This window comes from Nasonia vitripennis, chromosome 3 (assembly GCF_009193385.2).
Source record: "Nasonia vitripennis strain AsymCx chromosome 3, Nvit_psr_1.1, whole genome shotgun sequence".
Taxonomy (NCBI): Eukaryota; Metazoa; Arthropoda; class Insecta; order Hymenoptera; family Pteromalidae; genus Nasonia; species Nasonia vitripennis.
In genome coordinates, this window is record NC_045759.1 from 3,574,580 (window position 1) to 3,602,442 (window position 27,863).

General features: G+C 48.0%; 1 protein-coding gene across 8 annotated transcripts in view; it reads left to right on the plus strand.

Moving 5' to 3' along the window:
* LOC100123336 (rho guanine nucleotide exchange factor 17) overlaps positions 1-27,863 on the plus strand; it is a 49,729-nt gene that overhangs the window by 6,847 nt on the left and 15,019 nt on the right. For 7 of the 8 annotated variants that reach the window (XM_016984449.2, XM_016984446.3, XM_032598014.1 and 4 more), the window contains exons 2-8: positions 3,542-3,749; positions 5,499-6,035; positions 6,669-6,917; positions 7,501-8,020; positions 9,739-10,263; positions 11,898-12,321; positions 12,672-12,999. In XM_016984449.2, coding sequence (XP_016839938.1) covers positions 3,564-3,749; positions 5,499-6,035; positions 6,669-6,917; positions 7,501-8,020; positions 9,739-10,263; positions 11,898-12,321; positions 12,672-12,999 — 2,769 coding nt within the window. In that variant the 5' untranslated portion in view covers positions 3,542-3,563. Of the gene's footprint in view, positions 1-3,541; positions 3,750-5,498; positions 6,036-6,063; positions 6,235-6,668; positions 6,918-7,500; positions 8,021-9,738; positions 10,264-11,897; positions 12,322-12,671; positions 13,000-27,863 lie in introns of those variants that run through there. The other variant, XM_016984451.3, reaches the window with a different exon arrangement.

The window sequence follows — 27,863 nt, forward strand, 5'->3', positions numbered from 1 at the left end:
TTCGCTTTGAGACGATTTTGAGAATAGTATTTTTAAGCTCTTACGTGACTTGCGGTTCGCAGAACGAGTGCGACACACCAGTAGATCAGAAAGGTGCCGGCTATAACTTAGGCCACTTTGGAATAAGAGCATGTATCTATTCCCGTAATATATTCGCAGTTTTCAAAAATCAAACATCGTCTACGGCGAAAAAAATTTACGCGGAAACTTGTACCTCGTTGAGCTTCTACGAAAGCAATTAAACTGTACGTAAACAATTTCAAATCCGGATATTTTCGTGAAATTAAAAAGCGAGCGAAAAGGGAATTTCCGCGAAATGGCTTTGGAGCAGGAGGTTCGCATAATATACCGAAATATCTAATGTCGGTTTAGTCCGTGCGCGCGAGCGACTGCGGTTATATTTTCCGCCGAAGGTGTAGTATGTTCTCCTGTTGAAAAGCCAGTTGTGACAGCTGCATCTGACAAGAATAATTGTAACGTGTGCAAAAATTAAAACACACAGTGTTAACTACGTAAATTATAGTTGTAGGTGCGCACCTCATCGACGTACGAAATTTACGTATAGCTGGTCATTTTGATAAAATTATTTTTGTTCTGTAATAAAAATAACTTTGTTACGTGATAATCATCATACACAATCGTAAACAAAAGTAATTCACATATCGGTAAATTATTTTATCTCTATAAAATTTCCTGTCCGAATTAAAAGCGTAAATAAAACATTGCTTCATTCGCACTTCAAACACACAAGAATTAACCTTAAAAAACAATGCCACTCACCCACGTGCATCCGGCCAAGCAGAAGAGCTTTGCCAAGCTTCGCGTCACTGCAAGCTCACATGCAGATCCACCTGAATTAAACCTAGCGATGCGCGAGAGCTTTTCCTCTCTATCGCAAGAATTTGTCCAATAAACAAGTGTTTATCTTCGGCGACGATCGAGCGAGTGTATACGTAGAGAGTGATTTGTCGAATCAGCGAACAAAATCACGTCGCGCCTCGCCAGCACGAAGATTCTCGGCCCGATCGTTTACGGCAATTAAACACAATTGACGCGTATAAAACCGACGTCGATGCTCGCTGAATGTGCGCGAGTGAATCGGAAGGCGATGGGTCGGTCGAGCGGTTATACACTTTCGGAGGCGAAAATAAGCTGTATAGGCTGATCGAATAATTTAGAAAATTCGGTTTGTTTATATACCGTAATTTAAAATTTAACGCGAGTTCACTATGTCGAAAAAATCAACGTGTCAATTAGCTACAATGCAACGCGCGCTTCATTAAAAGCCAACTCATTTATCATTATAATTCCGGAAACACGGGCAAACCTTCAATTACCGCGTCGCGATATTCTCTCTCTCTCTCTCTCTCTCTCTCTCTCTCTCTCTCTCTCGCTTCGCGTAACATCCATTATACCGTTTTCCAAATTAATACAACTCGACTCGCTGACGCCGAAAGCCGCGAGAGTCCACGGAAAAAAGTAAGCTGAAAAAAGTGGCGGCTGCAGAAACACGCGAAAACACTCTGCAAGCCGACGCGCAGCCTGAATATTTATGACTCGCGATCGTGTACGACAAGCAAAAGGAATCTTTTAAGAGAGTCGTGGGTATACGTATGCAAAGTCCCGAAATTTCCTGGACACGCACGACGGGTAATGAAAAGGACGACGAAAGTGTGTACGAGCTCGCGAAAAATCAAAGAAGGCATTGGGATACTGCAATATAAACGAGATAAGGGACGTGTGTTTTCACGCGAGTGAGTAAGTGAGATTTCAAGGAATCAATTTGGAATGGGTTTGACACTGGTCGCGATTGTGATACGATTTTCTTTAAAAAATATACTTGCAGCACAACTGCGTCGGTAAAACAGAAAGTTTCGCGGCGAAAGACGTTGTCCCAAAGTGTAGCTCCATCTTTCAGAAGTGTAGAGCAAGAGACAACTATGCAGCAGAAGTCCACCTCCCAAACGAAGAATAGTCACTCCCTCTCAGCCACGAGACATTTCTGGACTTAACGAGCACAATAAATTACCAGATTCTCTCCGCTTGATGTCCGGACTCGAGTCGTCTCTTTTTCCCCTCAGAATATGCGCTTGTACGGCAACGAAACGAATTCGCTTTAAATTCTATCACGTGTATACAGAATATTGTGCAAAGTCGTTAAAAATAACGATTGTTTGATGTAATACACACACAAGTTTCGAGTGATTTGTTCAAGGCGCGCGTAAGTGCGCTGTAAACTTCATTAACGATCTCCCTCTCTCTCTCTCTCTCTCTCTCTCTCTCTCTCTCTCTCTCTCTCTCTCTCTCGCGTATCGCGTCGTAAGAATTCAAGCGTATCCGTGAAATTTAATAATTCCGACCTCAATTTCCTGTTTTATACAGAGCCCGACTAATCGCAAGGATTACGGCCGCTAAATTTAATTTTACAGTATATTAATAGCCCAACGACCAACACTTATCTCTCTCTCTCTCTCCTCTCTCTCTCTCTCTCTCACTCTCTCCACGGATAATCGTGTATCGACTCTCTAGATCCTCCAGCTCACTAAGACACCGGCCAGTTTTGCACAATATCCTCGTCGATACCAACAAACGGCTCCATTAATCATACACACGCACGATCCGCGCGAAAAGACACTGACAAATCGCAAACCGAGAATATAATACAGCGCGAAGCGGATATCTGAAAACGATGTCAACCATCACGTGTTATAAAAAGCTCTAGACACCGAGAGCTATAAGGGAGAGTATGACGAACTGCCGGCGATTAATACAAACACGCGCGAATTTTCAGGCGGAAGAGGCATTAACCAAATCTTATATAAACGTACAAGGCTGATTTATACTACAAACTCCGCGAAAGAAAAGACGTTGTCGCGCGGCTCTCTCACCTTGACCCGCTAAAAAAAATCAGAGCATCGTCGCCTTGCCAAACGCTACAGCGATGGGCTGGGGAGAGATAAATTTACGATTAATACGAAAACGCGCCGAGAGAGAGAGAGAGAGAGAGAGAGAGAGAGAGAGAGAGAGAGAGACGATCCCAATTACGGATAATCGAGACACGCGCGAGTAGAGGGATTAATCCCCCCCCTCCCCTCCGTGTAATTTCTTCGCTCGATCATATCGCCTGCATGGGGATTAATCCTATCCTGAGTTTGCGCGTAATTTGAATTGATTATAGCTATAATACACTCGCTCCTGATGCACCTTTTTCCAAGTGTAAGCTTCGGGCGGTTATCTATTGAGTCATCATCGCGACGACGCGTAAAATCACTCATGTTTATAAATCCACGCGATTATAATACTCGAATCGAAAATACAATGCATCCCCCGGCAAACCAGTAATCCGAATGACGCAACGTCTCCTCATCACATATCGCGACTCGTCGCACTGCGTCACTGCGGCGTATAATCCCGCGATTACGAATTGCGCAACGCTTATCAGACCTCCGCACTACCGGATATATTCAATACAAATATCGACGATATAATAACAATTCCATAATCTCAAATGACATCATACGTTATTTATTATCCGTTGCAGCGCCAGGAGGGAAGGATGAAGGATGCCCCGCTTTGGCGGAGACGGAGGTGGCGGCGGAGAAAGTGCATCGGGGGAGTCTCAGAGCAACAGCAATGCGCAGACATCAGCTGGATGGCTCGGAGGTGCCACCAGAACTGTGACCGGAAGCGCTACCGGGGCGAACTACGTGGTACTGGGTGGTACTCGCTATGGACTCAGACTGTCGCAGGTGAGATTCTTCATTCCCACAACCTTTGCGCTCGACTATACTTACACTCCAGAGAGAGAGAGAGAGAGAGAGAGAGAGAGAGAGAGAGAGAGAGAGAGAGAGAGAGAGAGAGAGAGAGAGAGAGAGAGAGAGAGAGAGATTAGATTTATTTGACGTACAATATGTTGTACGATAAATTGTATACAGCAGCAATAGTAGTACAGCAAGAGAGAGACAGAGAGAGAGAGAGAGAGAGAGAGGGGCGTAGGACAATGCGACTTTTTTTTTGACATGCACACAAGCGGTCGCATATCGCGCAACAATGACGTGTGCGTTTCTGGCGCAGACTCTTGCCAGCGTGCATATAACGGAGATAAGTGATTACGAGCTTATCTCGTAGGTGCATCCCGAGAGCGGCGACATAGTACCGCCTCTTCTCTCAGCAAGCCTTTCTCCGCGAAGGCTGGAGTTTCATTGAATTCGATTTAATTTTCGCTCGCTTGTAATATTTGAAATCCAATAATCACGATCCATTTCTTTCTAGGGTTACTTTCATATTCTATAAAAAAAAACTCACTGTACAACTAGCGCACGAAGTCGCTCTTTGATCTACGCCTATCCTGGTGCTCAACACTCGCAGTCATACGCACAAGTTCGCGCTCTACATGTCTCTCTCCCGCCTTACACAGATCCATTTCAGATGCACGTGCGAAACGAGTGAGAAGACTCGTCGTCGCCTTACCTCCTCTCCTATCAGTCTCCTCTTCCCGTCGAGCTATACCTATACTCGTGGGTGTGCTCGTATCAACGCTTCTCTCGCGTTTTACGCACTGCATACACGCGTCGCTCTGTTTCTTCCTCCTGATGTATCTCTGATGATGCGTCGGTGTTTCTCTGCATCATGAGATAGGATACTCTGACGCTGTTTCAAAGAAATTTTGAATTTCATACTTCGAGAATTGGTTTTTTGCTCGTGAAGCCAGAGGATCAAAGTTTTACTTTGGAATATTCTGGGAAAACTTTCTGGAAGTTTTTAGGTGGTTAGATTCGCGGAGTGCAGAGTTTCGGGAAAAACTGGGTGTATACCTGTAACACAATATTATCACACAAACAAAATAGGTAAAGTGTCAATCCGATCTCCCAAAGCTGTACCTTTCCATGATTCATCATCTCATCAAACTCAGCTCACGTATAGCCCATTAACCTCGCCTAACGTGCCCAACACCGCTCCGCATAGAATAAACGACGAAAACCTCGAATTCAAACCTCTCTCTCAGCCAGAAAAATAAAAACCAACCCTTTCGCACAAAGCGTCCCTTTAAATCCATCCTCGCACTTGCGAGAGTCCAGTCTATCGCACACACGGACCAGCCGACACCGACAGCGAGTAAGCGGATGCCGCGAGCTTTATGAATATTTCAGCGCGCGGCGACGGCCCCGCGTGCGTCAGACGAGAGAGAGTCGCTCGCCTTCCGGCACAAACGAACTGTGGTGCGGTGCCGTTAATGCAGAGCGGCACAGGTCTTTCTGTGTGTGTGTGTGTGTGTCGTCGCTTTTGCCACACCGGCTCTTTCGGCTCTGTTTATGGAATGCGCTCAGACAAACAGTCGAGTGCATGTGCTTTCTCTCTCTCTCTCTCTCTCTCTTGCTGAAATTCTGCGCGCGGGTCGTTGCTCCTTTTTCCGACGCGGAATGCCGCGCTGAGAGTTTGTTTGCCGCTTGGGTATTCCAAAGTGCTGAAATTACAAAGTTATGGTTTTGAACTTACAGGACAGCCTGCCGCCAGCGAGTTCCCGGGAGGAGTCCCTGGAGCGCGTCCGGAAGCGGAACTCCCACGAGAGCGAGTCCCGCGAGCGTCTGACCGATGCGAAGCCGGGCTTCGACCTGGTGGCCAGCGACTGCTGCTGCATCGGGCCTCGCGTCCGCCTCCTGCCCCTGGGCTCGCGCATCCCGCTCTCCTGGACCAACAGCAGCAGCGGCAGTGGCGGCGCTCGTCAACATCATCTGGCCTCCTCCGCTTCTTCTACTCCGCAGCAGCAGCAGCAGCCGCCAAACTCGACGTCTAATAATAGCGGTCGGTGCTGGCCGCAGAGCGAGCAGCTCGTCGGCGGCGGCAGTCGGCGCAACAACGGCAATCCGAATTCGTCGTCGCCGGCCTCCTCCTCTTACTCGACGTCCTCCTCCTCCTCCTCTTCCTCCTCCTCGGCGTCTTTGCCAGCGGAACAGCCGAACGCCGCCAGTGCCGTTGTGCCGTCCGTGCCGCGACAGCTCGCCCAGTGGACCAAGCACCAGAGCCTCAGGCTACAGGTACTTACGCGTCGTCCGCCTCGAGAGTTCGCGCGTTCGACGTAGTTCCTCGCGATTTCTTCTCTGTATACTTGTCGTTCGGTTATCTGTGAAAAACGCGAGTGCTGTGCGACACCTGGACAGTGCGTGCGACACACGATAGAGAGGGCAGCCTCTTCGGGAGAGGAGACAGCACATGGAATTTGTTACGAATCTGTTTGTAAGCCGCTGCACAAGCCTCTGACGAGTTTTTTTTTTTTGTTTCCATCTATATTCTACGCGAATCAGTGCATGCGATTCTTCTCTTTCCCCACTGTCGAAAGCTCGGACGGGCGTGTTTTTTTCGGGATTACTGAACTTGCCGGATATCCCCCTGCCTGCGCAAGAAGAAAGAACACGCATAGTGTTTATTTTTACTTTCCTGCTCGTTAGGTTTGCCTTCGAGAGAATTCCGCGCGCCGATTTTTCTTCCCGAGCTCACACTCTCCTTTGTTATAATTACGCCGCGCACACCGGCCCGAGGAATATCATAATGAGCATAAGAATAACATGACCTATTAAAGCCCAAATTAAACTCTGGCTCTCGATACCCTCTCTCTCAGTGTCTCTCGACTCCCGAGCTTATCATCCATCACTCTCTTTCTTTATACACAGGAGCCAGCAGTGACAGCTGTGGACCGGCTGCAGAGATTCCGATGGAGCGGGGGCGGCGGCGGCGCAAGCGGCAAGAAGTCCTCGTCGCGCAGCAGCGACAAGGCCGAGCGGCTGCGCGAACTTACGGAAAAGCTCAAGGGCCCGGCGCCAGTACCGCCGCCCAGGCGACCCTCGAGATTGCACGCATCGTCGCCTCCGCCGCAGATTTCTCAGGATGATGTCAACCAGAGCACGGCGGCGAGCAACCAGGTGAGGAGGCGGATATGGATATCGGTTTCGGATCGGTATGCCTGTGAGAGCCGGAATGTACCGTTGCTTGTTTATCCAGTCCGGCTCGCAATAAGCAGTCGCGCTTGATCGTTCCGAGAGAAACGCGTTCATTCACAAAAAGCTGCGCTGGCTCGTGTAATCGGCACCCCCTGCTGGATTCCACCTTCCAATCTCAACAAGCAGCCCTCGCGGCCACCTTGAACGACACCTTTCCTCGCGCCGTTCAAATAATCCGAAAAAGCTCGTCTCCCACGCGCTGTGCCGCCGATATTCCAGTTTGTTGTGCTTCGCGGCGCAGCAGCGCGCACACGTGCGTCTCTGCTCAATGTTCGCTCGCGTCGAAATTAGAAAGCGCGAGAAAGAGAGAAGGGGAAACGAGTTTAACGCGTATACAGCGATCGAGGAAGCTTGCGAGCTAGACGATCGACCGGCCTGTCGCGGTACAGCTTTGATTCTTTCGGGCGATGGTTTGGAGGCTTTGGAAGGTGCTGAAAAATCGTTTTTTTTTCTTTCACCACACCATAATGATACCGATTACACCTTCACCTTCCACATTTTCCAGGCGTCGCCGTTCAGTCAGCAGCCGCTCAACCGTCGGGACGACGGCCGAGTCTCCTGCCGGAGCTTCACCTTCAGCGAGGGCAGCAGCAACCACCCGAACGTGCCAACCCTGGCCTCGGGCTCCAGTTCTCCAGCGCCGTCGTCGCCCCGCAACCATAATTCGCGTCAGCTGAACCGCAGTGAGAGTGTCGGTGAGGAGTACTACGGCGACCCGTTGAGCGCCGATAACAAAGAGCCGATTAACAGCAACGACGATAACGACGCGAGTGTTAGTGCTGGTGTTGGTGCAGGTGCGCGACACAGTCGGCAGTACAGTGACTCGATACTGCATCAGGACAATGCGATCGACAGCTACGTCGAGAGCGCGAATCAGGCGGCCGTGTGCTGCGAGAACGAGGCCAGGGATGCTCTGGCTGGACTAATGGAACCCAGGCCGCCCAGCTCGACTGGACTGTACCCGGGACAGAGGCAGGGTCAGCCGTTCAGAAGCGCGTCTTTCGGTCAGGCGGACTGCAATTATGGTGAGTATCGAGAGTTTGTAACTGGGTCGGTTGGAAGGAACATGGTTTCGTAAAGTCGGTTAGCGAGAGAGAGAGAGAGAGAGAGAGAGAGAGAGAGAGAGAGAGAGAGAGAGAGAGAGAGAGAGAGAGAGAAGAATACACAGTTTTTAACGAATATTGGTAAAACGCACGAGCGAAAGTGCAAACTTTCGAGGTCCTTCGCGCTGGCTCGTATAACCCGAGGGTCTCGATTGTTTACTCAGCAGTCGGCAGGCGAGCGAGCGAGAGAGAGAGAGCGAGAAAAGTGAATGAGCGAAAAAAGTTGAATAGAATCGAACGGATAGAGGAAAATAAAAGCGAGATCGGGATAACAAAGAGAGGCAGTTAGTTTTGCTTCATCGTGCGCGGAGATTGCGCGCAAATAACGGAAGTCAAAGGATAAATTATCTTATTTTCGTAACGAAGTGTGTGCGTTAGCTGAGAGAGGAACTAGAGTCAATTTTCCATCATCCCGTAGAAAATCGGAGGGAATTTTGTTGAGAGTTCTAAAAATAATAACATCGTATCCTCGATATCGCTATATAAAAAAATAAATATTTGCCCGCTTTTGAAAGCCCTCCCTCGTTATTTAAATATTTAACGCCGCAAAAATAGGCCAGCGGTAATTGCGACTATATATATACGAAGCAGTAGCGGCGAGAGGCACTTAAATCCCTCGGCCGATGACGGAATTCGACACGGTAATATCGCGACGTTATGTATATAAGCCTCGCGCGAGCGGAGAGTTTCATTTTCTAGAATCGCTCAGCTTGCCAAAGTCACGCCGCCGGTAAATACGGGTAAAGCGAGAGTAGGTAGTACTGCTCTTTCACGCGCGCGCGTATAAGTACCGAAATAAGCCGAAATGAGCATTTGGAGCGCAATGCTTATTCGAGAGCCAAGCAGCGCGTTTCTTAGCTGCTGCCGCGAGTATAAAAGGCTTAAATTCGCTTATCGAGGCGAACGAGTTGTCGTAGTACCCACATTTGCTTCGAAAATTGAGTTTGAAGATTGTCTAATTGGACTGCTTATATTTCTTCTATTCTGGTCTCTGATTGGTTGATAATTAGGGTATAGTATATTGAAGAGATTGATGTACACATTATTCGAAATTATTACAAAACGTTCGCTTGATAAATATATAAACACGTAGACGAAAAAAAGTCGTAGAAGCGCAAGCCGTAGATCTATCCCCCGCAACTTGAACTTTCAGGCTCTTCAGTATCTGGCTAGAGACGATAGGTGGCGCAGAGGCATTTTCAGATTTCCCTCATCATTATTGACTCATAAAATGTATAAATAGTAGTGTGTCATTAAGATTGTTGAACCTGATGCTTAGGCCGCTCATGCTGTAACTGCAAGTGATACACTTAATTTATTCGATTATGGCACAAGCTTGTTAATTTCACATGTGCTTCGTAGTTATTATTCCTTCTATGAGATTTTCTCGTACTTGAAGTACATTGGTTATTGCGATGAGTGATTTCTTTATGGATCGCAACACATTGGCTCATAGATGTTTTTCTTGCTTGAAATAATGACGAATATGTCATTTTGGAGGCAAAGTTAAAAAAAAATTTAATCGACCAGAGCCAAGTACAAAACATCCCGAAACCCTCGAACCACCCATTAGAATACCAGAGCGTTTCGCCATCGCCCACAGCCGCGACACTGACCTTTCTCTCTTCTTTCTCTTCCAGGCAGCACTAGCAGCAGTGGCGGCAGGCCGTCCTCGTCGCTTGCGAATTCCAGACGAGCCGCCTTCGCGGCAGCCTCGGCCGTTGAGAAGGAAGTGCGCGCCAGCACGTTGCCTCGCGTCCGTCGTCTCGACGACTCGTCCTCGCCCACTCCGTCCATCGCCACAACCACCATCGACGACACGTTAGCGGCCGCTCCGGTGGAGGAAGGAGCCTCGGCAGTCGCCGCACCGGCGCCACCGAGTCCGCGAGCCTCTTCGCCCAGCCTCACCGACAGCGCCGTCGGATCCTCGGCCGAGGGACTCATCGGACAGGGCTCCAACCCTGCCTCCGAAGTCCTGGGCGACGAGGCCTTTAGGCCCAGGAGCGATGGCTCGGACAGCCTCGTCACGTCCAGCGCCATAGCCAGTCCCGAGCCGAGCGAGAAGCGGAACAGCGAGGCTGCGAACGAGGATCAAGCTCCAGGACACTCCGAGAATGCGGAGGGGGCAGCCGAGGCTGCTGCGGTCAAGGAGAGCGTGATCAAAGGTTGGTTGAGTTATCGCTCGGAAATTTACCCTCCGGTATGTATACGAGAGTGCGAGAGCCGTCTGTTTTCACTAAAAGCTCTTTCGCGCGCGGATTTCGAAGGTCGGGAGTCGAAAGCTTTTTCGTTTGTTTACCTTCGACCGAAAGCTTGTCTGCGTTCTCAAATTGACAGTTTTTCAATTATTTAAAATATAGGCTCAGCCCCCGTCCATTAGAATCCCGTAATCGCTTCTCGGCTTCATCCAGCTTTCGCTGCTATCGATTCATAAATCCAACGTACATTCGTGCACTTCTCGATCAATTCGACACTTTCCGCGCACACGCCGGTTATTTATAAGGCACTCGCGGCAAAGGGGCAGCGCTAGCTATTTATTCGCGAGCTTTTCCAATGCGCGCAAGATAAATGAATGGAGTTTAAATTTATATATTCGACAAACAAATCGAGGGGACGATTTCATTCGAGATTTATTAGCGCAGGTGGTGTGATTAATCAATCGCGCGGCTGTCGTCCCTCGCTAACGACGTGTTTATTTTCCAAACCGCCCGTTTACCTCTTTGTTTCGAAGACCGATTCCGTGGACCGTATAGATCCACTCGAGAAACAATTCATCCTCACTACTGAATGACGCGATTCGCAAACAGCCGCTTCCTTATAAACTTCCGTCGCTCTCACCTCCGCGAATCACACGCTCGCGGAATTTCCGGTTGTCTCTCTCTTTCGGTGTACACATCCTCTCGCTATCGTCCGGAACTATTATGCCATCGAGATCAGATTGACGACGAAAGTTCTATTTTCGAGGCCGAGATATATTTCCCGCGCTCGCGCGCTACTATTTTCGGTGCACGTGGGTGACTTCCCGCGAGTGTGTACGGTCGAGCGTCATCGCGCGCAGGGTCTGGGTTGTGCTGGTGATGATACTCTGTGCCGCTGCGCTGCAGCCGATGGACGTAAAAGGAGAGGGACACGAGGCGGTGGTTGCCGCTGACGCGCGTTTTGCATTATCCGCGCGAAAATAGGATTACCCGGTGATTGCCGGAAGCTTCTTGGGAAATTGCTCTGATTGTTCGGTAAATCGAATCTATTCTCGTCGACTAGTTCCAACGCGAACGGCGGTTTGTTTTCGGTCTTTTCCGGTGCGTGCGCGAGACTGCGAGAAAAAAGCTTCCGCCTCTGATGCACTCACGAAGAATGCGAATCAAATCTAAATCAGGTGACCTTACGAGTCGAAGAAACTAAGAGAAACATTGTATACTACCGACAGTAAAGTCGGCAAGTCTTTCTTTGCGCTTTCAAATTAAACAAATCAAAATTCCGTTGCGTGAGTAATTCGGCCGGCACAGGCTAAAAGTATACCCACCCCCTCGGTTTCGGATCTCGAAAATACGCGCGCCGACGACGGCGAGCAGCTCGATGTCCTGCGATAAAATTCCGTCTTCCGAGGTGTCGTTAAAGCCGAGACGATCTGCGATTTGTAGCTGCAGCAGTTACGGTATGTACGCGTCAGAGACCGACACTCGTGATGCTCGATTTCGAGGAATTCGATTCGATGTAACACTCACCCGCCGCAGACGATTCCAAATTTAAGTTATTTAAACGATTAACGGTTTTCGAATTGACGCCCGTCATCTTTCAGAATGCCGCATCGAGCCCCACGAGGTGATAATCACTCCACCGCTGGAAGAGCTCCTGGAGCAACAGCCAACGGCGAACCTTCAACAGCAGCAGCAACAGCAACAGCAGCAACAGTCGAACTGCCTGCGGCTGAGCGCGGCCAGCGAGGCCAGCGAGGCGCCAAGCGAGGCCAGCTACGCGAGCGAGGCCTCGACTATCGCAGCTGCGGCCGCGGCAGCCGCAACGCCGGCCGGCAAGCTCCGGCGCTATCGGGGCGACACGAGCAAACGGCGCAAGGGCGTCTATATAACCCAGTGGCCCGAGCCCGCGAGCGACGAGCTGCGCAGCAAGCTCTCCGGGCAGAGCAGCGAGGAGAGGGACGAGCCGCCGCCATCCGCCACGCCGAGTGATCTCTCCGACTGCGAGGGACAGGCGGGTCCCAGAAGGTCAGCTCTCTTCCTCTCTCTCTCTCTCTCTCTCTCTCTCTCTCTCTCTCTCTCTCTCTCTCTCTCTCTCTCTCTCTCGCTCGCTCGCGCTAGTCGCACACGCGCGTTTTATTTTTGACCCTTTCCTTTTTTAGGGGGATCGCGCGAATAATTCATTCGATTGATTTCCCCGATCGCTCCCGTACGTGTGCGCATTAGTTATTCAAAAGTGTAACCGCACGCGTGCGCGAGAGCTTCGCAATTAGCCCACATTTTCGTCTGCTCCTTTTGAGCTAATCTTCCTGTTAGACGAGTAGAAAAAAAGCCCGAAACAATGGAGAATGAAAGCTCACCGCGAAATGACACCTCAGGTACAGCAAGCGACCGCTGCGCGGTCCCTACGGCCAGATGCTCGAGGCTGAGATGGCGAAGCAGCCGCGACAGGCCACGGACCTCGTCGGCCTCGTTGCGGACGACGGGCTGCGCCAACGCCGCAAGGTCTCGGCGAACCTGTCCTTCAACGCGAGCAGCAGCAGCGGCGCCAGCGCCGAGGCCGCTGGACCGCCGACGCCCTGCCATCATCGCACCACATCCAGCCCAAGCAAGCTCGAGGGTCTGCCCGGACCTAGTCCTGAACTTTTGGCCGAGCTGCTGCGCGGATCATCCGAGAGAGTCGCTCGGGCACCTGTGCATCGAAACGTGAGTGAACTTACATTTTTTTTCACGCATTTATTCTGGCGGAAAGCGACTGATTTGATTGTAGGCTGGCTCGAAGTTCAACTCCGATCTGAATTGGAGTCGTATATTGACATTCGCAGCGAGCGTATGTGAAGCGTTTCCGGGAACTCAATTTGCACACGCACTGATGATATTATATCGAGTATTTATAACTTTGCTGGCCTAACTACGTGAGCTGCGCTGCGGTTCCGTCGCATAATGAGCTCTAAAAGTGGAGGAGTGTATGCGGAGAGTTTTACGATTTCCTATTGGAACCCATTGATTATCATCCGCGATATCGATCCTTGTACAGCCGCGAGGGGAGGCGAGTTTTTTAAATTATGGACTTTTCACGTAGTCCACGAGTTTAATCTTCTATTGACGCCCGATCCTTTTCATCGAATGAATGGACTGAAAAAGGCAGGGACGCTCGATGAAAGTTGTATTAACTTCGTCTTTATAAGAGGATCGACGAATCGAGTAACGAAAATAGGCTCGATTGATTCTCTTATTGTCACTCATATCATATAAATCCATTTCCCTTTCTCGGCGAACATAAAGGACGCGGTATGGCTATAAAGAGCTCTGCTTTTGCGCGTCTTATTTACGAACGAAGCGGAAAAATATGATCGTAATTATAGAACTACACGCGAGTAATTAATAAGACGCCGTGTGTCTGCGCGAATCATTAATCAAGCGAATGAAATTAATCGCGTCAACGGAATAAGAAACGATCGTAAATCTGCGCTCATAACCGAATTAACCCGAGAGCGACTCGACGAGAGAGAGAGAGAGAGAGAGATGAGAGAAAATAAAAAGAATCTCGGACTTTCCTCACACACGACGTCGCAGGACTTACCCGCAGACTCACAAATACACTCCGCGGCAGAACAATGGCGAGACAAGTGCAGCGACACGATGTGTCATCTCGAAAAACGACGAAATGACTCTCCAATGACTCTCGGGACGCCGCGCGGAACGACGACGATTGCTTCCAAACGTGATCTAATAATATTCGACCATATTTCTCGTGGCTCGCTGGCTCGGAGCAGCCTTGGCGCGAGACGCTTATCCGCCTGATATCCGCTGAAAACTCACTGCGCTCATGACGATGATTCTTCTCTCTCTTTTTTTTCGAGAGGACTTTATGAGAGATTGAATTTACAATGTGCTAATTGAGAAACTTAGTTGGGAGGAACAAAGAGTTTTTGGGGTATTTTTGAAATACATTTATGCGCTTGTTATTAATTTAGATTATTTCAATATTGAATATTCCGACAAGTGGAGCAGTGCTTATTAATAATATTTCGAACTAATTAATTAATAGCTCGTTTAATAATCTCGTTCGCATGCAGCTAATCGTGGAAACGACCCGTGTGACAACAATCTACGCGTTAAAATTTTTCGAAAATATAATAACCTTTCGCCTTTGATCCCACACCGTAGCAATGACATATCAAACAATCGCCACAACAGTCCGAGAATAAGCCAAGCGCACAAAAACCTATTATTATACGCGCGCTAATACAAACAACGTTCAATTATATTTATAGAGTTCAGGAATACACACACACCTCGCACATCCGACCTACTAGCATTATAAAGTACGTCCCCCGATAAAAGCTCACACTCGTCCGCAACTCTCTCGCAGGATTCCTCGAGGTACAATTACACGTTTGTCTGAAGAATATAATAATACCCCCCGCGCACAATGGTCATCAAAGTTCTATACTCCCCGTATTGATGCTCTCGTATTGTATACCTACTTGCTGGTGCAGAGCTTTCTGAAAAGCTGCACACGCGGCGTAGAAAATAACTTGGAACGCGCACGAGGAACCCCGGGGTATTATTTATACACACTCGTTGAATAATAATAATACAAAGTGTTCGCTTTTGATTTAAAGTATACATGCCTCTGTGTGTGTGTGTGGACTGGGCGAAATTCAATTTGTGTAATGGCGCATAATGCGGGCGCGTGTGTATAGCCGACGGCGTCAATCTCGCATTTAATCGCGACTAAACCGCGACTGATCCATCGATTCCGCTTTATTCCAGCCAATTGATTCGCTGTGACCCAACCGGAGCATTGATGACATTCGCGCGCATACACGTCAATCAGCCCGCCTATACACCCTGGTAAATCTTGTTTTTGACAATCGACCTTACTTGATTGGCCTTTAATACTCGTTACACGTACACGATTTTCCATCGCAAGCTCTCGGAGAGGTTGATCCCACAACGTCCTCCAAACTAATTTTGCAGGCATCTTTCTCCGTGACTAATCTGGCCTAAAAGAATGCATATGAATAACACAATTTTCGCACGCGTCCTCGCTTAGCTGCACATCCGTGTATTTTCCGCAACGTGACGCTGAAATTCATGAATGAGCCGCTCACGCACGTCTTCTGCTTCTTCTTCTTCTTCCGTTTCTTGGTATAGTCGTAGCCGATGACGTAGGCGATAAACACACGCGCAAGGCCTTGCGGCGCGAGCGCTAGTCTGCGCGTACAGACGGACTCGTAGGAGCTTTTTCCGCGTTGCTTCCCTTTATTAAGAAAAACGGGTCGCGTTGTTTATTTATAGGCAACGAAGGGACGTTTTGACGAGGGGAAAAAAAATTTATTGTAGGGACGATTTTGTTTATTTATCAACTACGTGATTTTCGGCGTCCAGAGCTTGCGACGGTTTCTGCTCTCGAATGAGGCATCAAGCAGGGACAATTGCTCAATTTGAGTCCTAGGCGCGTACTCGACACTGGAAAATGATTCCTCAAAGTGGGTACCTCGCATCTGAGTTAGCATTCAATTTAGAACACTACAACCTGCAGCACACAGTCTCCGTTGAATACATTTTTCGCACACGCGCACAAGCTTCTATTTATGTTTCATACAGAAATCATTCTGCGATGTACGTTCGCTCCGGATTTTCACCAACAACTCGCGCCGGAAGAGCCAACTTTTTTTCATACTTCAAGCGGAGAAAAAAGGAACAAACGATACAGCGTTGAATAAATTTCTGATAAGTATATAGCGCGCGTGCTTTAAGCTCACGGTAAAGTTCATGGAAATTTCTGGGAAACGCGCGGGAAAACAGATATCGAGCCTTCAGAGACGTGTACACGCCGTAGCGTGTCAAGGCAACGGGCGAACAATCGCATTATTGCCGCTCGGCACTCGTTTCGCGCTGATTTTCAATGCGCGCGCCTCTCTGTGACAGCTTGAAATTGAGTTTCGCGCCGCTGCAGCGGCTTGTCATTAGAAAAATGCCACCGCGCCGGCTTTCCAAAGAGCGCCAGCAGCTCCCTCTCTCTCTCTCTCTCTCTCTCTCTCTCTCTCTCTCTCTCTCTCTCTCTCTCTCGCCGGCTCTATATGAATATTTATCGTTTTATTGAGTCTCGATGCCCGATAACTGCGTGCGCGGGGGAAAAAAGTGTTTAATAGCGATTTTCGCCTCGTATCGAGAAAACTCGATCGTCGTGCCTGCGGCCAGCAATAACGACCGTCATTATACTATACTGTGTCTTCAATTTTTGCATGAATCACCGCGAAAGCGTTAAAGCGTACGCGTAACGCTCGTGGCTTAAAATATGAGAGCTTTAAAGCTAAAAGTAAATCGTTGATTGCGCAACGCGCAGATTTTCCTTCGCGGAAACTTTCAGCCGCTGAAAAACGATGAATATTACGCCCCACGGCTCAGCGAGCTTCCCCCTCGTACACGTACGACTCTCCTTCCGCCGAAATCAAACGGATTAAACATCGGGATTTTACATGCTCTCATGTTTAAAACATACCTCGAGGAGCAAAGCCGGTCCCCGAAGTTTCCCTCGCGAGCAACGTTCTCCCGTCGAAAATCCAATTACGGCAACATTACCCAGCTTCGAATTCTTCCAAAGCCAAACAAAATCCTGAGTAGCAGCAGGAGCTCTCTCTCTCTCTCTCTCTCTCTCTCTCGTTCAAGGTCACTCGGTGCCCTCGAAGTTTCACAGCGCGGACGGGAGCGAGCGAGAGACGCGGCGCGGTGCAAAAGGAAAACAAACAGAAATAGAGCGTTAAGATCCGCGTCGTCGCGGCCGGGAAGACATCGGTTGCGTCGGTTTTCTTTTTTCGAAGATAAAAAAAAAGAACGATTCGACGGGATAAAAATAAGGAGAGCAGCAGGATTGCCAACCGGAAACGCATGTTTGAGGATTGACGCAGGTCGCGTTTCCGGAGTCGGCCACCAGGTGGCCGCGTCATGCGATTCGATATAGAGAGGCTGTTCGTAAATTTAGATGCGGAATGCACGCGAGATGCGCCGACGACGACGACGGTTTTCTTGGCCGATGTCTAGATCCGCGCCATTTACGCTGCATAACCTCCAACATGAATGAAGTCCCCCACCACTGGTCGCGGACAGGGCTACCAACTTGGCGCGCGTGCGGATGTGCGTAAGCGGATTGTTGAGGTACTTTGGGTCGAATTCTTCTCTGACGATGGCATGTATTTTGGATTAGGATCCCTGCGTGCATTATTCAGACTCTGACGCTCGGCCAGGGGGGGTATTAGTTTTTAGCGAGATGGGTGCGGGGGTTCGACGAGAACATTAGGCAGATCCGAAAAAAACGTTGAGTAATTGATATATATCATTGTCATGGAAATAGCTCGAAGAAGCTGTTCGGAAGTTACTTCGGCTAGTTCATCCGTCTTATAATCCGCTAATGGCGCTAAACTTGGGAGGTATATTGCTCTCTGCGCGCGAACCTTTCCCAAACGCCTCTGTCAAGCTCTCATAGAGCAAAGACCAAAATATCTCGGTACTGTTCGCCTACGGTGAAATAAAAACTCGCCCACGCGAATCGACTTTTCTCACTTACCTCGGACGTTATAGACGCCTCTCCGTATGCGTTATCGTTAAATTCCATAAGCAACGCGTATTGCCTCTATAAAGCGTTTACCAACTTTCCCTCTATTCGCTCCTCCAACAATAGCGTTACGGAATACGTTCCGCGTAGATCAGCTGAAAAGCTCCGGCCTGACAATAAGCGCACGAACATTTTCAGAGAATTATAATATCTATTTTTCAATCTTCGAATCTCGAGAAAATCCCAGCGCCGCCTGCGTCAATCGATTGCGCCTCCGTTGCCAGAATAGGACAACTCTCTCGAAGAAAATAAATCAATCTTCCCTCTTTTTACGTCATCGTTCCGAAATTTCTCCCTCCGGTCCGTGTGTGATGTGCGCGTGTTTTTTTATTGCGTCCACGAAAATAAAATTCGCCAACGGATTCCTCGTTGCTTTTCTCTCTCCTCTTGTCCGAAACCAGCTCTTTCCTTGTCTTTAAATAGCGGAACAAGTCGCCTGTATAATGCTCTATCTCTCTCTCTCTCTCTCTCTCTCTCTCTCTCTCTCTCTCTCTCTCTCTCTCTCTCTCTCCAGTGGCGAGAGCGAAAAAAAAGAGAAAGAAAAAAAAAATCGACGACACACACGCATATCCGTCGCGACGGCGACGGCGTAATCCGAAAGATTTTTGCTCGAATTCTTCGGGCTATAAAACCACTGGCGCTCGTCGTCGTGCTGCTCTGAAAATAAGCCTCTCGGCACGGCTTTTGGGCTATTAAGAGATAGCGTCGGCGGTGCCAGAGACAGAGCGGGGAGGAGTTTATTAGCCGAAATCTCGCTGCACGAGGCTGACCTGTATTTCTCTCGCGCGAGTCGAGGGTTTAAAGGGTCATGTGAACTTCTTTTTTTTTCTCGGCGGTTTCTTCATTAGCCACACGGCTACGGGTAATCATCGTACAAGCAGCGGATTATAGTTTGTTGGCCTAGAGTTGTTAATCTGGTTGTGGGGATTAAGCTCGTGGAAATCGCGACTCGTTATAATTTCGTTGAATTTATTGGGCGCCAAATGGTATAACGTAATTTTGTGAATTCGAGAAGGTAGATAAAGTATAAACGTGTTGTGCTCCTCTGACATTGAGTTAAGCTGAATCTTTTATTTTTACGGCTGGTTCGCACGATAAAGTGCGTAGAGATGAAATCGTTGTAAATCAGAGCTCGGGAATTCCCTGACTCGAAGGTCAGCGTCGGATTTTCAAAAGTCAGTCGAGGAGCTGTTTAGATAAATCGACGACAAGTATAAACATCGGTAAGTGATGTAAGCTCGAAACCTTGCTTTTTCAATTTCAACATGGTATCATCCATTTTCCAACATCGCATTGAACTCTACGCTGAAAAATCGCACTTGTAGCTCTCTCGACTTTCCAGCTATCTCGTCGCGCAATCGGCTCCCCATTTAAGGCATCTAGCGCATTCCTGGTCGTCTCGCTCCTAATTAATGCCGGAAAAACAAAGTCTCTAGACCGAGCGAAAAAAAGCGAAGAATAAATAAGAAAATCGTGACGTCAGCCGGCGCGTCGGTGAAATGAAAGCGCGCCTTTTTCGCGCGCGCATATTTAATATGAGAAGATAGATAGAGAGAGAGAGAGAGAGAGAGAGAGAGAGAGAGAGAGAGAGAGAGAGAGAGAGAGAGACAGAGACAGAGACAAGAATGAAAAAGACCCGTAGTCACGTGCTCGAGAGGTCGACGACGCGACGCCGACGTCACGCACTCTCTCTTTCCCCCGGCGCAGCTTTATATTACACACGAGACGTGGGGATGGCCCGTGTGCGTGAACGCTAAATGCGTGAAATATTCGTTATCCCGAAGCGATGCGCGATGTGTCCCCTGGCCAAATTAGTACATTTGTCCGGCGGGAGGATTCGTTGGGGTATTTTCTGCGGATCCACGTGTATGTGATTTGTAAAATCGCATATTTAAAATTCGTTGAATTTTTCGAAATTTATTCTGATATTGGAACTTGTGCACAATGAAGAAGAAAATATGATCCAATTAGAATAGACTGCAGGGTCGCATTCCAATGATATACGCATTCAGAGCCACGTGTAGCGTCGATGCCCATTGTGTAAAAAAATAATTAAACCAGCGTCCATGGCAGCATGGAGAATAATGCGATTGATTGAATAAAATATGTAAAACTTTGAATATTGAAGCTCTCTCACTTTCAATTTCTCTCGATGGGCGTTTCATTGTATGGCTCATAAAAGAAGTAGAGCAGCCGCGACCAGTTGTTGCGCACAGAAAAAAGCGTACAGTAAACCGATATGCTATGCAAGGATGAAGAAAGAACAGACCACATAATATTCTCCGCGCACTTGTTGCGTAACGCGAATACTGCATCATCGCGTTCGTCAGGAATCATAAAACGCGAAGAAAAAAAGAATCGAAGAATGTAAGTGACATCCTCTGTCCATTGAGGAGATTTCGGCGGCGGAAGAAAAACACACTTGGTCTATTTTCTGTTTATCCGCGAACGGTCGAAATATCCCGGAAATAGCAGCCGCAGCGTTATATAGCCTTCGTAGCGTTGTCCAGAGCTTCGCTCGGTGCAGCCGAACTCGACAAGATCCCCGAGTTATGTTTATAAAGCCGAGCACGCAAAAATGCGCTTTAATGCTGGCCTTCGCACTTTTTCGCTCGATTTTCTTTCGTTTGTATGTTTCGAGTTAATTAAAAATCCGCTTATCCCTGCATTTCTTTAGCCACTGCTCAGTTTTTCAAGACGCGCGCATTAAAAGCGCAGGGAAAAAAAGCAAAATATTCATCGTCGAAATAAAGCTCGAGTACTTCTCGAGCTCCATTGCTCCAGCCGCGCAGAACTGAATGGGATCTATACAAAAAGCTCCGGTACATCGACATGCAAATTATAACGTCATCAAAGTCAAGTCTCTCGAGAACGCTCTCGACACACAGACACACGCCCACGCAGCGTGGCGGAAAAATTCAATAAGCACCGAATTATGCCGAGCACGTAAGTGCGGCGTTGCTGCACTTGAAAAAAGGCTGCGTCGCAGAGAGACACACAGAGATATAGACAACGAAAATCCCACGCTCACAAGTGAAATACCGTTTACGAGAGAGACTCTCCGCGACAATATCATCCTGCGGAAGAAACCGCATTCTCTTCGGAACACCTCCGCAATACAGTCCCTCTCTCTCCGGCGCAGTGGCATTAGATCGATACCATTCTCGCCCTTCTCTCCCCCCCCCCGTATAATCCCGCACGGAGATGCTCTTTCTCGCTCTCTCTCTTGCTCCGCGGCTGTCCTCTTTTTGCATTATGGCATTTCTCTCGGTCTCTTGCCTCAATTCTTTATGTAATTTTTCGCCTTTTGATCTCGTCGCGCCCCGGTGACGTACTTTTCTTCATTGAATTCTCGAGCTGTATATGTATGCCCCGCGATGGCTTTATTGAAATCGCTGCGAATTCTTGGGATTACAATAGCTATCTCCGCTGATGCGCATTAGTTATTTTTATAGAGATTGTGAATTTAACAGAGCTGGTGAATCATAATTATTAACGACATGCATACTTACAATCCAACTCTGCACCCGCACCAAATTTATTCATGCAAAGTCAAATTTCAACTCTTGACATAACACTCCTTCTCCTCCCCCGAACGACCCAACAGAAGCATCAGAGCGAACACGTAACTTCGCTTTCCTCCCTCGATTTTTCTCGAAAAATTACTCTCCGCACATTCTCCTTTATTCGCCGCGATCTTCGTCCGCCGTCTTCTTCTAATGTCGCGCACACGCGCCTATATATAGCAAACTACTCGCATTTGCCCTCGGCGCACACAGAACACGTATGCGGAAGAAGAGATGGATGGAACAATCGCGCGAGTAAACCCATTCGCGACCCACATTCCCCCGAGGATCTCTCCATCATCATTAACGAAGTCTTGGTATCGAGGAGTTCAATATTGTTTCAGCCGGTCGCCTCCCTGTGTGTGTCTTTCTACGACTGTGTGTGTGTGTGGGATAGTACGCGCAGCAGCGACGACAACCCGTCAACGAGTTGCATTTGGGTCGCCCTCGAAAAACTTTCGAGAGGCTTTTTGCGTAAACGCCGGTGTTTTCCTAGACTCGACGCGGCGAGCACATTAGTGCTGTACCGAGGACTGCTCGACGAATCGTTTAGAGAGTGCTTAAGCTCGCGGCTCGGTGTATTATTTTTAACGAGCTTTTTGTGCAGGTACCGCGCTGTACGTAAACGATGGAATCGAGACTTTGCGTCGAATACGATTAATCGTTGAAATTCCGGGAAGAAATTTGCAAACTACCTCGTCGACCTAATTTCCATATCATAACGTGCTCTACTCTTTGAAGCGAAGCTAGTTTGAAGAATGAAAATTCCCCGTACAGCCACAAACACACACACACGCCTACTATAATTATAGAACATTGATTCAGCTCCTTTATTATCCCACTTTTTGCAAAGAGTCTTTAAAGTTTAACGACAACGCACGCAAGAGCTTAGAAGCAAACTTTGCGTTCAATGTCCCAGCGCTTTTAGTATAATTCCTCGGAAGGTAATAAGTTTGGAAAGTCGTTAAATTTAAGAAACACTCCGCTGATCGAATTAGTACGGCAGAGGATCCCATCGTCCTTCGAATAAACGATGCTCAGAGGGGTCAACCGCCTGATGAATGGTTCGAAGTACAGGGGGTGCGTAGTATAGGCCAGCGATCCTTTAAATCGTTCGAGCAACTAGTGGCTTGGGCGTCATCGAAATGATTTTCCGCCTAAGGTGCGATGAATTTTCACCGGTCGAGGTTCGTTCCAACCCCTTGGAGCCCCGACAGACGGCATCGTCCTACCCCATCGCGAAAAATTCACTCCAGCCCAGCAGCACGTATAGCATCGAGTCCTCGCACACACGACCCTCTACTCAGACTACGAGACAAGGAATACGCGGAGAGAAGGGCGTTCGGCTGCTGCTGCTGCTCGATAAGAGGGGCTGATTCTCCCTCTCTCTCTCTCTCTCTCTCTCTCGCTCTCTCTCTCTCTCTCTCTCTCTCTCTCTCTCTCTCTCGGCGACGCGCGCGCGTGCAATCGCGCCGGCATTAAATTGCGCGCCGGCGTCCCGGCGCAGCATCAGAGCCGAGGGCGGGGGATCGATCACCCCCCGGAGCCTCCGCCGGGCCAGTGTCAGGCGTGTAACGCCAGCTAGCGCACACGCGCTCTGCTGCTCTCGCTCTCTCTCTCTCTCTCTCTCTCTCTATCTCTATCTCTTTCTCAGCTCGGCTCTTTCTCTCGTCGCCCTTCGTCTGTCTGCTAGTCGAGGTCGCGACGCGCTGCAGGACACTTGCTGCTGCGGATCCGTTGTGCAGTAGCCGCTGTCGTGTGGGCTCGTGTGCGTCGGTTGTATACAGTGCGACGACGCTGCTGCTGCTGCTGCTGCTCCGATGTTGCCGGGGCTCTGAAACGATCCGAGGGAAAGTGAGAGTAAGTTCCGGTGATCTGGGATATACGTGGCGAGGGGAGCTGGATGATGGTGATGCTTCGATGGGTTTCACGGAGGAGGGTGGTGAGGGCTTTTTGGGAAATTATTCGCTCGTTCGTGTACGTTAATCGTTTATTTGCGATTGATTCGAGCGAGGTAACTGTTTTGCTGCACTGCTCGGGAATAATGGTGGTTCGGAACAATCGTTCGCGTGTTGTGTACGCGGAAATTAGTGGCTTGAAGTAATGAGCTATTGTAATAGGTAATGAGGAAAATGGTAGATATTGTGTTAAAAGTTTTGAGGGTTAAATTAAAATCGGAAAATAATTTATAGAATTGTTGTGTTCGTTATAACTAGTTCCACGTCATTGTTGCACAACTCATCATCACTAGTTGGCATATGTACCGAGTTCTACAATAATGGCATATCATAATCCGGTAAACTCGTATCTAAAATTTAACTTAAATAAACATCTGCGATGCCTTGTATTAGCAATAGCTGCATTGTAAAACAATATTCTTGTTCGGAAAAAGTTGATCAGCTTTACCATTAAATCGATGACACAATACACAATAGAGTATCTTAGCTCGCTTCCGCGTTACGTCTATCCCGGATTAAAAATAATATTTTTATAATAAGCTTTGCAGTGGCGTTCACAATGGGACTTTACATAATAGAAAGCGTAAGGAAGCAATGGGATCTCTTTCGTAACGTTTTATAAACACTATACATATGGCAAAAAAGTGTTTCGAGTGCTAATAACGTCATAGTTGCCATCATCTTTTTATCGCGCTCTAATGACGTAACGCTCAATAATGCATTTTTAAAGCTTCAAAGCCGCTTTTCGCAGAATCCAATCGCCTTGAAAGTTGTTAAATTTTAACGAACCTTCCGAGAAACTTCGATTTTAAATACAAATCTACTATTACTACTACCCAATCCATATTTTCAAAATCCTCCCACCTTATATTTTCACAAAAATAGCCTTCCCAGCTTCAAATTGAAATCTCTCATTCTTGCACAGCCCCGAAAATTAATTCCTCCGGAACTAACCCACCCGCGATGTCCAAGCGTATAAAAAAAGAAATCTCGACCCTCGCATCACACAGCTCCGTACGCATTTCGCCGCGCGCGAAAAATTCCCTCCTCCTATTCGTTGGGCTCCGGAGGCCTTGAGCCTTACCCCCCTAAGCTGAGCCCAAGGCCGGCGAGCTTCCTTGATTTCCCCCGACAGGAGTGAAAGAGAGAGAAAGCGAGAGAAAAAAGAAGGAATAAAGCGTACGCGTGCGCCCGGAGGTCAAAGCTCCTATCGCCGATGGCTACTGAGAAAACACGTGCACGTCTGCCTTGTGGGCCGACGATTATCTTCGCGCTTAGCTATAGCTTCGTTTTAACGGCTCTTTGTCTCGACGCTCGATCTACTACGCCTGTTGTGATTTTCGGGAGCTCTTTTGCTCGCGGTAATCGTGGAACCAAAGCAGAAGCTTACGCGCGACGTTACCGCATGACGATTGCAAATTTACGGCCTATAACGCCGGCTTTATGCTTTTTCCGACGCGCATATCGGAGGTAATAATGTATAAATTGTGTCGCTACGAACGACGCTCTAAAGCAGCCCGGAAAACGTTTTTGATTATACATTCCGAATCTTCCTCAAATACCCACGAAAAATCCCCAGCGAAATAATCCACGATTTTTATGCTCGAATTCTCCCGACTGGCTGATAATTAATTCACCCGGTACATTCGTACACTCGCATGAGAAGTTAATTTTTAATCGAGACAAACAAGTCGAATCCGTGATAGGTATTCGAATTTAATAATTCGCCCAAGCAGCCGGCCTAAGAGGGGTTGGGGGGCTTCCCCTCCTTCTTCCGTTATGCGTAAACAAAAGCTTGTTTTGATCCGCAAGCTCGGCAACCGCGCAGAGCGATGTATAGAGCTATTTCTGGTTTACGATTCTAACAGGTTGTTGCTAGAGAGAAAAGAGAGCGCGGTGTATAGGTGTATGATGATTCGGATAACCGCGGAATGTAAGAAAAACAGCGGAGATTTGATCGGCTTGATAGTTTGTAAAGACCTCGGGGTTTATCGAGTTTGTTTTGCGTGTCCGTAAATCGAAGAAATCGTCAAATTAAAAAAAAAATTCGCTCAATATTAATCTTGCCGAGAAAGCGATTTCGCTAACACATCCCAGGAATAGACATTGTTGCGAATCGACGGCCGCTCGCGACTACTATATCAAAGCTAAAACTATTCGATTTTAAATATTATTCTTGTCGCAGCGGCGCATCGGAATATCGAAAACTCGCGGGATAGAACGTCTACCGCTGGCGACGTTCTCTCTCTCTCTCTCTCTCTCTCTCTCTCTCTCTCTCGTCTATATATATATATATATATATATATATATATATATATATATATATATATATATATATATATTGCTGCAACATTCATAAACTCATTTATTCTTCGGATAAGCGCTCGCTCGCGACGCAGTTGAAACCGTCACATCCGCCGTATAAATAGCCGTAAAAATTCATACTATTTTCATTGGCTTTCTGTCTTGTTTTCATTCATTGAAAATGACGAGTTTTATAAAATAGATATACACACCAGCGAAGAAAAATAATCGACTATCCGTAACCTTTCCGCAGCCGTCGATAAACAACAACGTGAATTATTGAAAAAAAAGCCATACACGAGTCAAGACCACCATCGCGCGAAATATACACGTCTTGCCTCGTTAAATTCCCTCTTTTTGACAGCTCTATACTCCGGTTCGTATGATCGGCTGTCGGGGACGTACCTACGCTCGGCGATTTCCAATGGAATGAGGAAAAGCTCCGCGAGCTTTTACAAACTACCATCTCTCACGGACACGAGAGAGAGAGAGGGCTTTAGTCACGAGGCTAAATTTAAAACGGCTGATAGAGCGCGCAACCGGCATTCGCGCATTAACGGAATCGCGCATCGCTTCTCTCTCTCCCTTTTCCTCTGTCCAGTGTACTTGTTCTCGCGGTTGCGAGGTAGTTTGCAGTGATTTTTTTTCCGCGCGTGAAGTTTGCAGTGCAGGTCGCGATGGAAGTGCAGTGATCGTGCTCTCAGGGAGCTTGCGATGACTTTATGGTAATTATTGCGGCTCGCCGAGAGAAATTTGTTTATTTACGCTCGAGCTTTATGCAAGGATTGTGCAGTGGTTTCGAATCGATTCGGACGATGATGTAACGAGGAAAAAACGAGTCAGAGGGATCGTAAAATTTCAGCGTAAAAATACTCGTTTTTCGAAAACAAGAGCGAGCTTTGCTTATTTTTCAACCTTTAACCGTAGCGCATCGCAGCGTGACATAACACCGTCGAGCATTTAATCCCCCTGCAGGGTATAATATCCGCGATATCAACGGCGGCAAAAACAACACAACGGAATCACTCACCCGAGCTCAAAAAGCGCTTACGTCAGCGCAACTCTCTTCGACATGTCCATCCCGAAAAATACAAGTACACACTCGCGCGTCGTGCGAAACTTTCCGAATCGCGCTTCCGGCACTTCTCGCCCGAAACTTAAAAAGCCCAACGCGCGCAAGCGAGCCATATCTCGCGCGCGCGTCAGCTGGCAAGCGATAGCTCCGATCTATACAGCCGAAAAACTTTTTCAAACTACGCGCGGGCCCAGCTCTCTCGATCACTTAGCCTCGCCTCGTGTCCGAGAATATAGCTCGCGCGAAAAGAGGCCATTTTCTCTTTCTCTCTTGAGCGCTCTCGTCCTTGACTCTCGCGGAAAGCTCTCGTGTATAGCGTGTTTACGGCGAAGCTTCCGCGTGCGAAAGTTTTATATTATACGGGATTGCAGGGTATGTAACGCCAGTAGATCGTTGCGGAACGAGAGGTTTTATGGACGAGAATCGGAAGGCTGCAATGAAAATAAAGAAGCTGTGGGATTTTTTCCGGAATTTTATTGTCTCTTCATACAGAGCTTGCGTTGCGTTAAAATGTCATCTTTACACGCGTCGCGACGACGATAAAACGTTACACGTTTGACACGAGATATTCGCGAGGTTTCTTGGAAAACCGAGAGTGAGAGCGGTGTCACTCACTCTTTCTCCCTCTTGGGCTAAACATACAAATTATGACCGGCTAATCGTAAAAGTGAATAAAAGCTTCGTTAAAGCTGTTGGGGCTAAAATACTGCTGCCCGCGAGGAAACAGAGTCAGCGAGGAAATATGCGCGTTTGCAAAACTGTATGTATACATACGAAAACGCGCGCGCTACGGAGTGTATAACGTAATTTTCAATTTCGCTTTTAGCAGCAGTAGCACATGAAGATGTTTCAATGGAGAGCAAGAGAGACGGAGAGATATGCCTCTTGCGAAATATGCGCGAGCTCCGACGTCGTTTTCCGACTATACGGCTCTCTCTTTCTCTCTTTCTTGGAAAGTTTTGAAAAAATTGCTCGTTTCTCCTGGGAAGAAGGAGTATAAAATTCGTGAGGTATGCGACGGCTGGGGCATATATTTCTTCGAC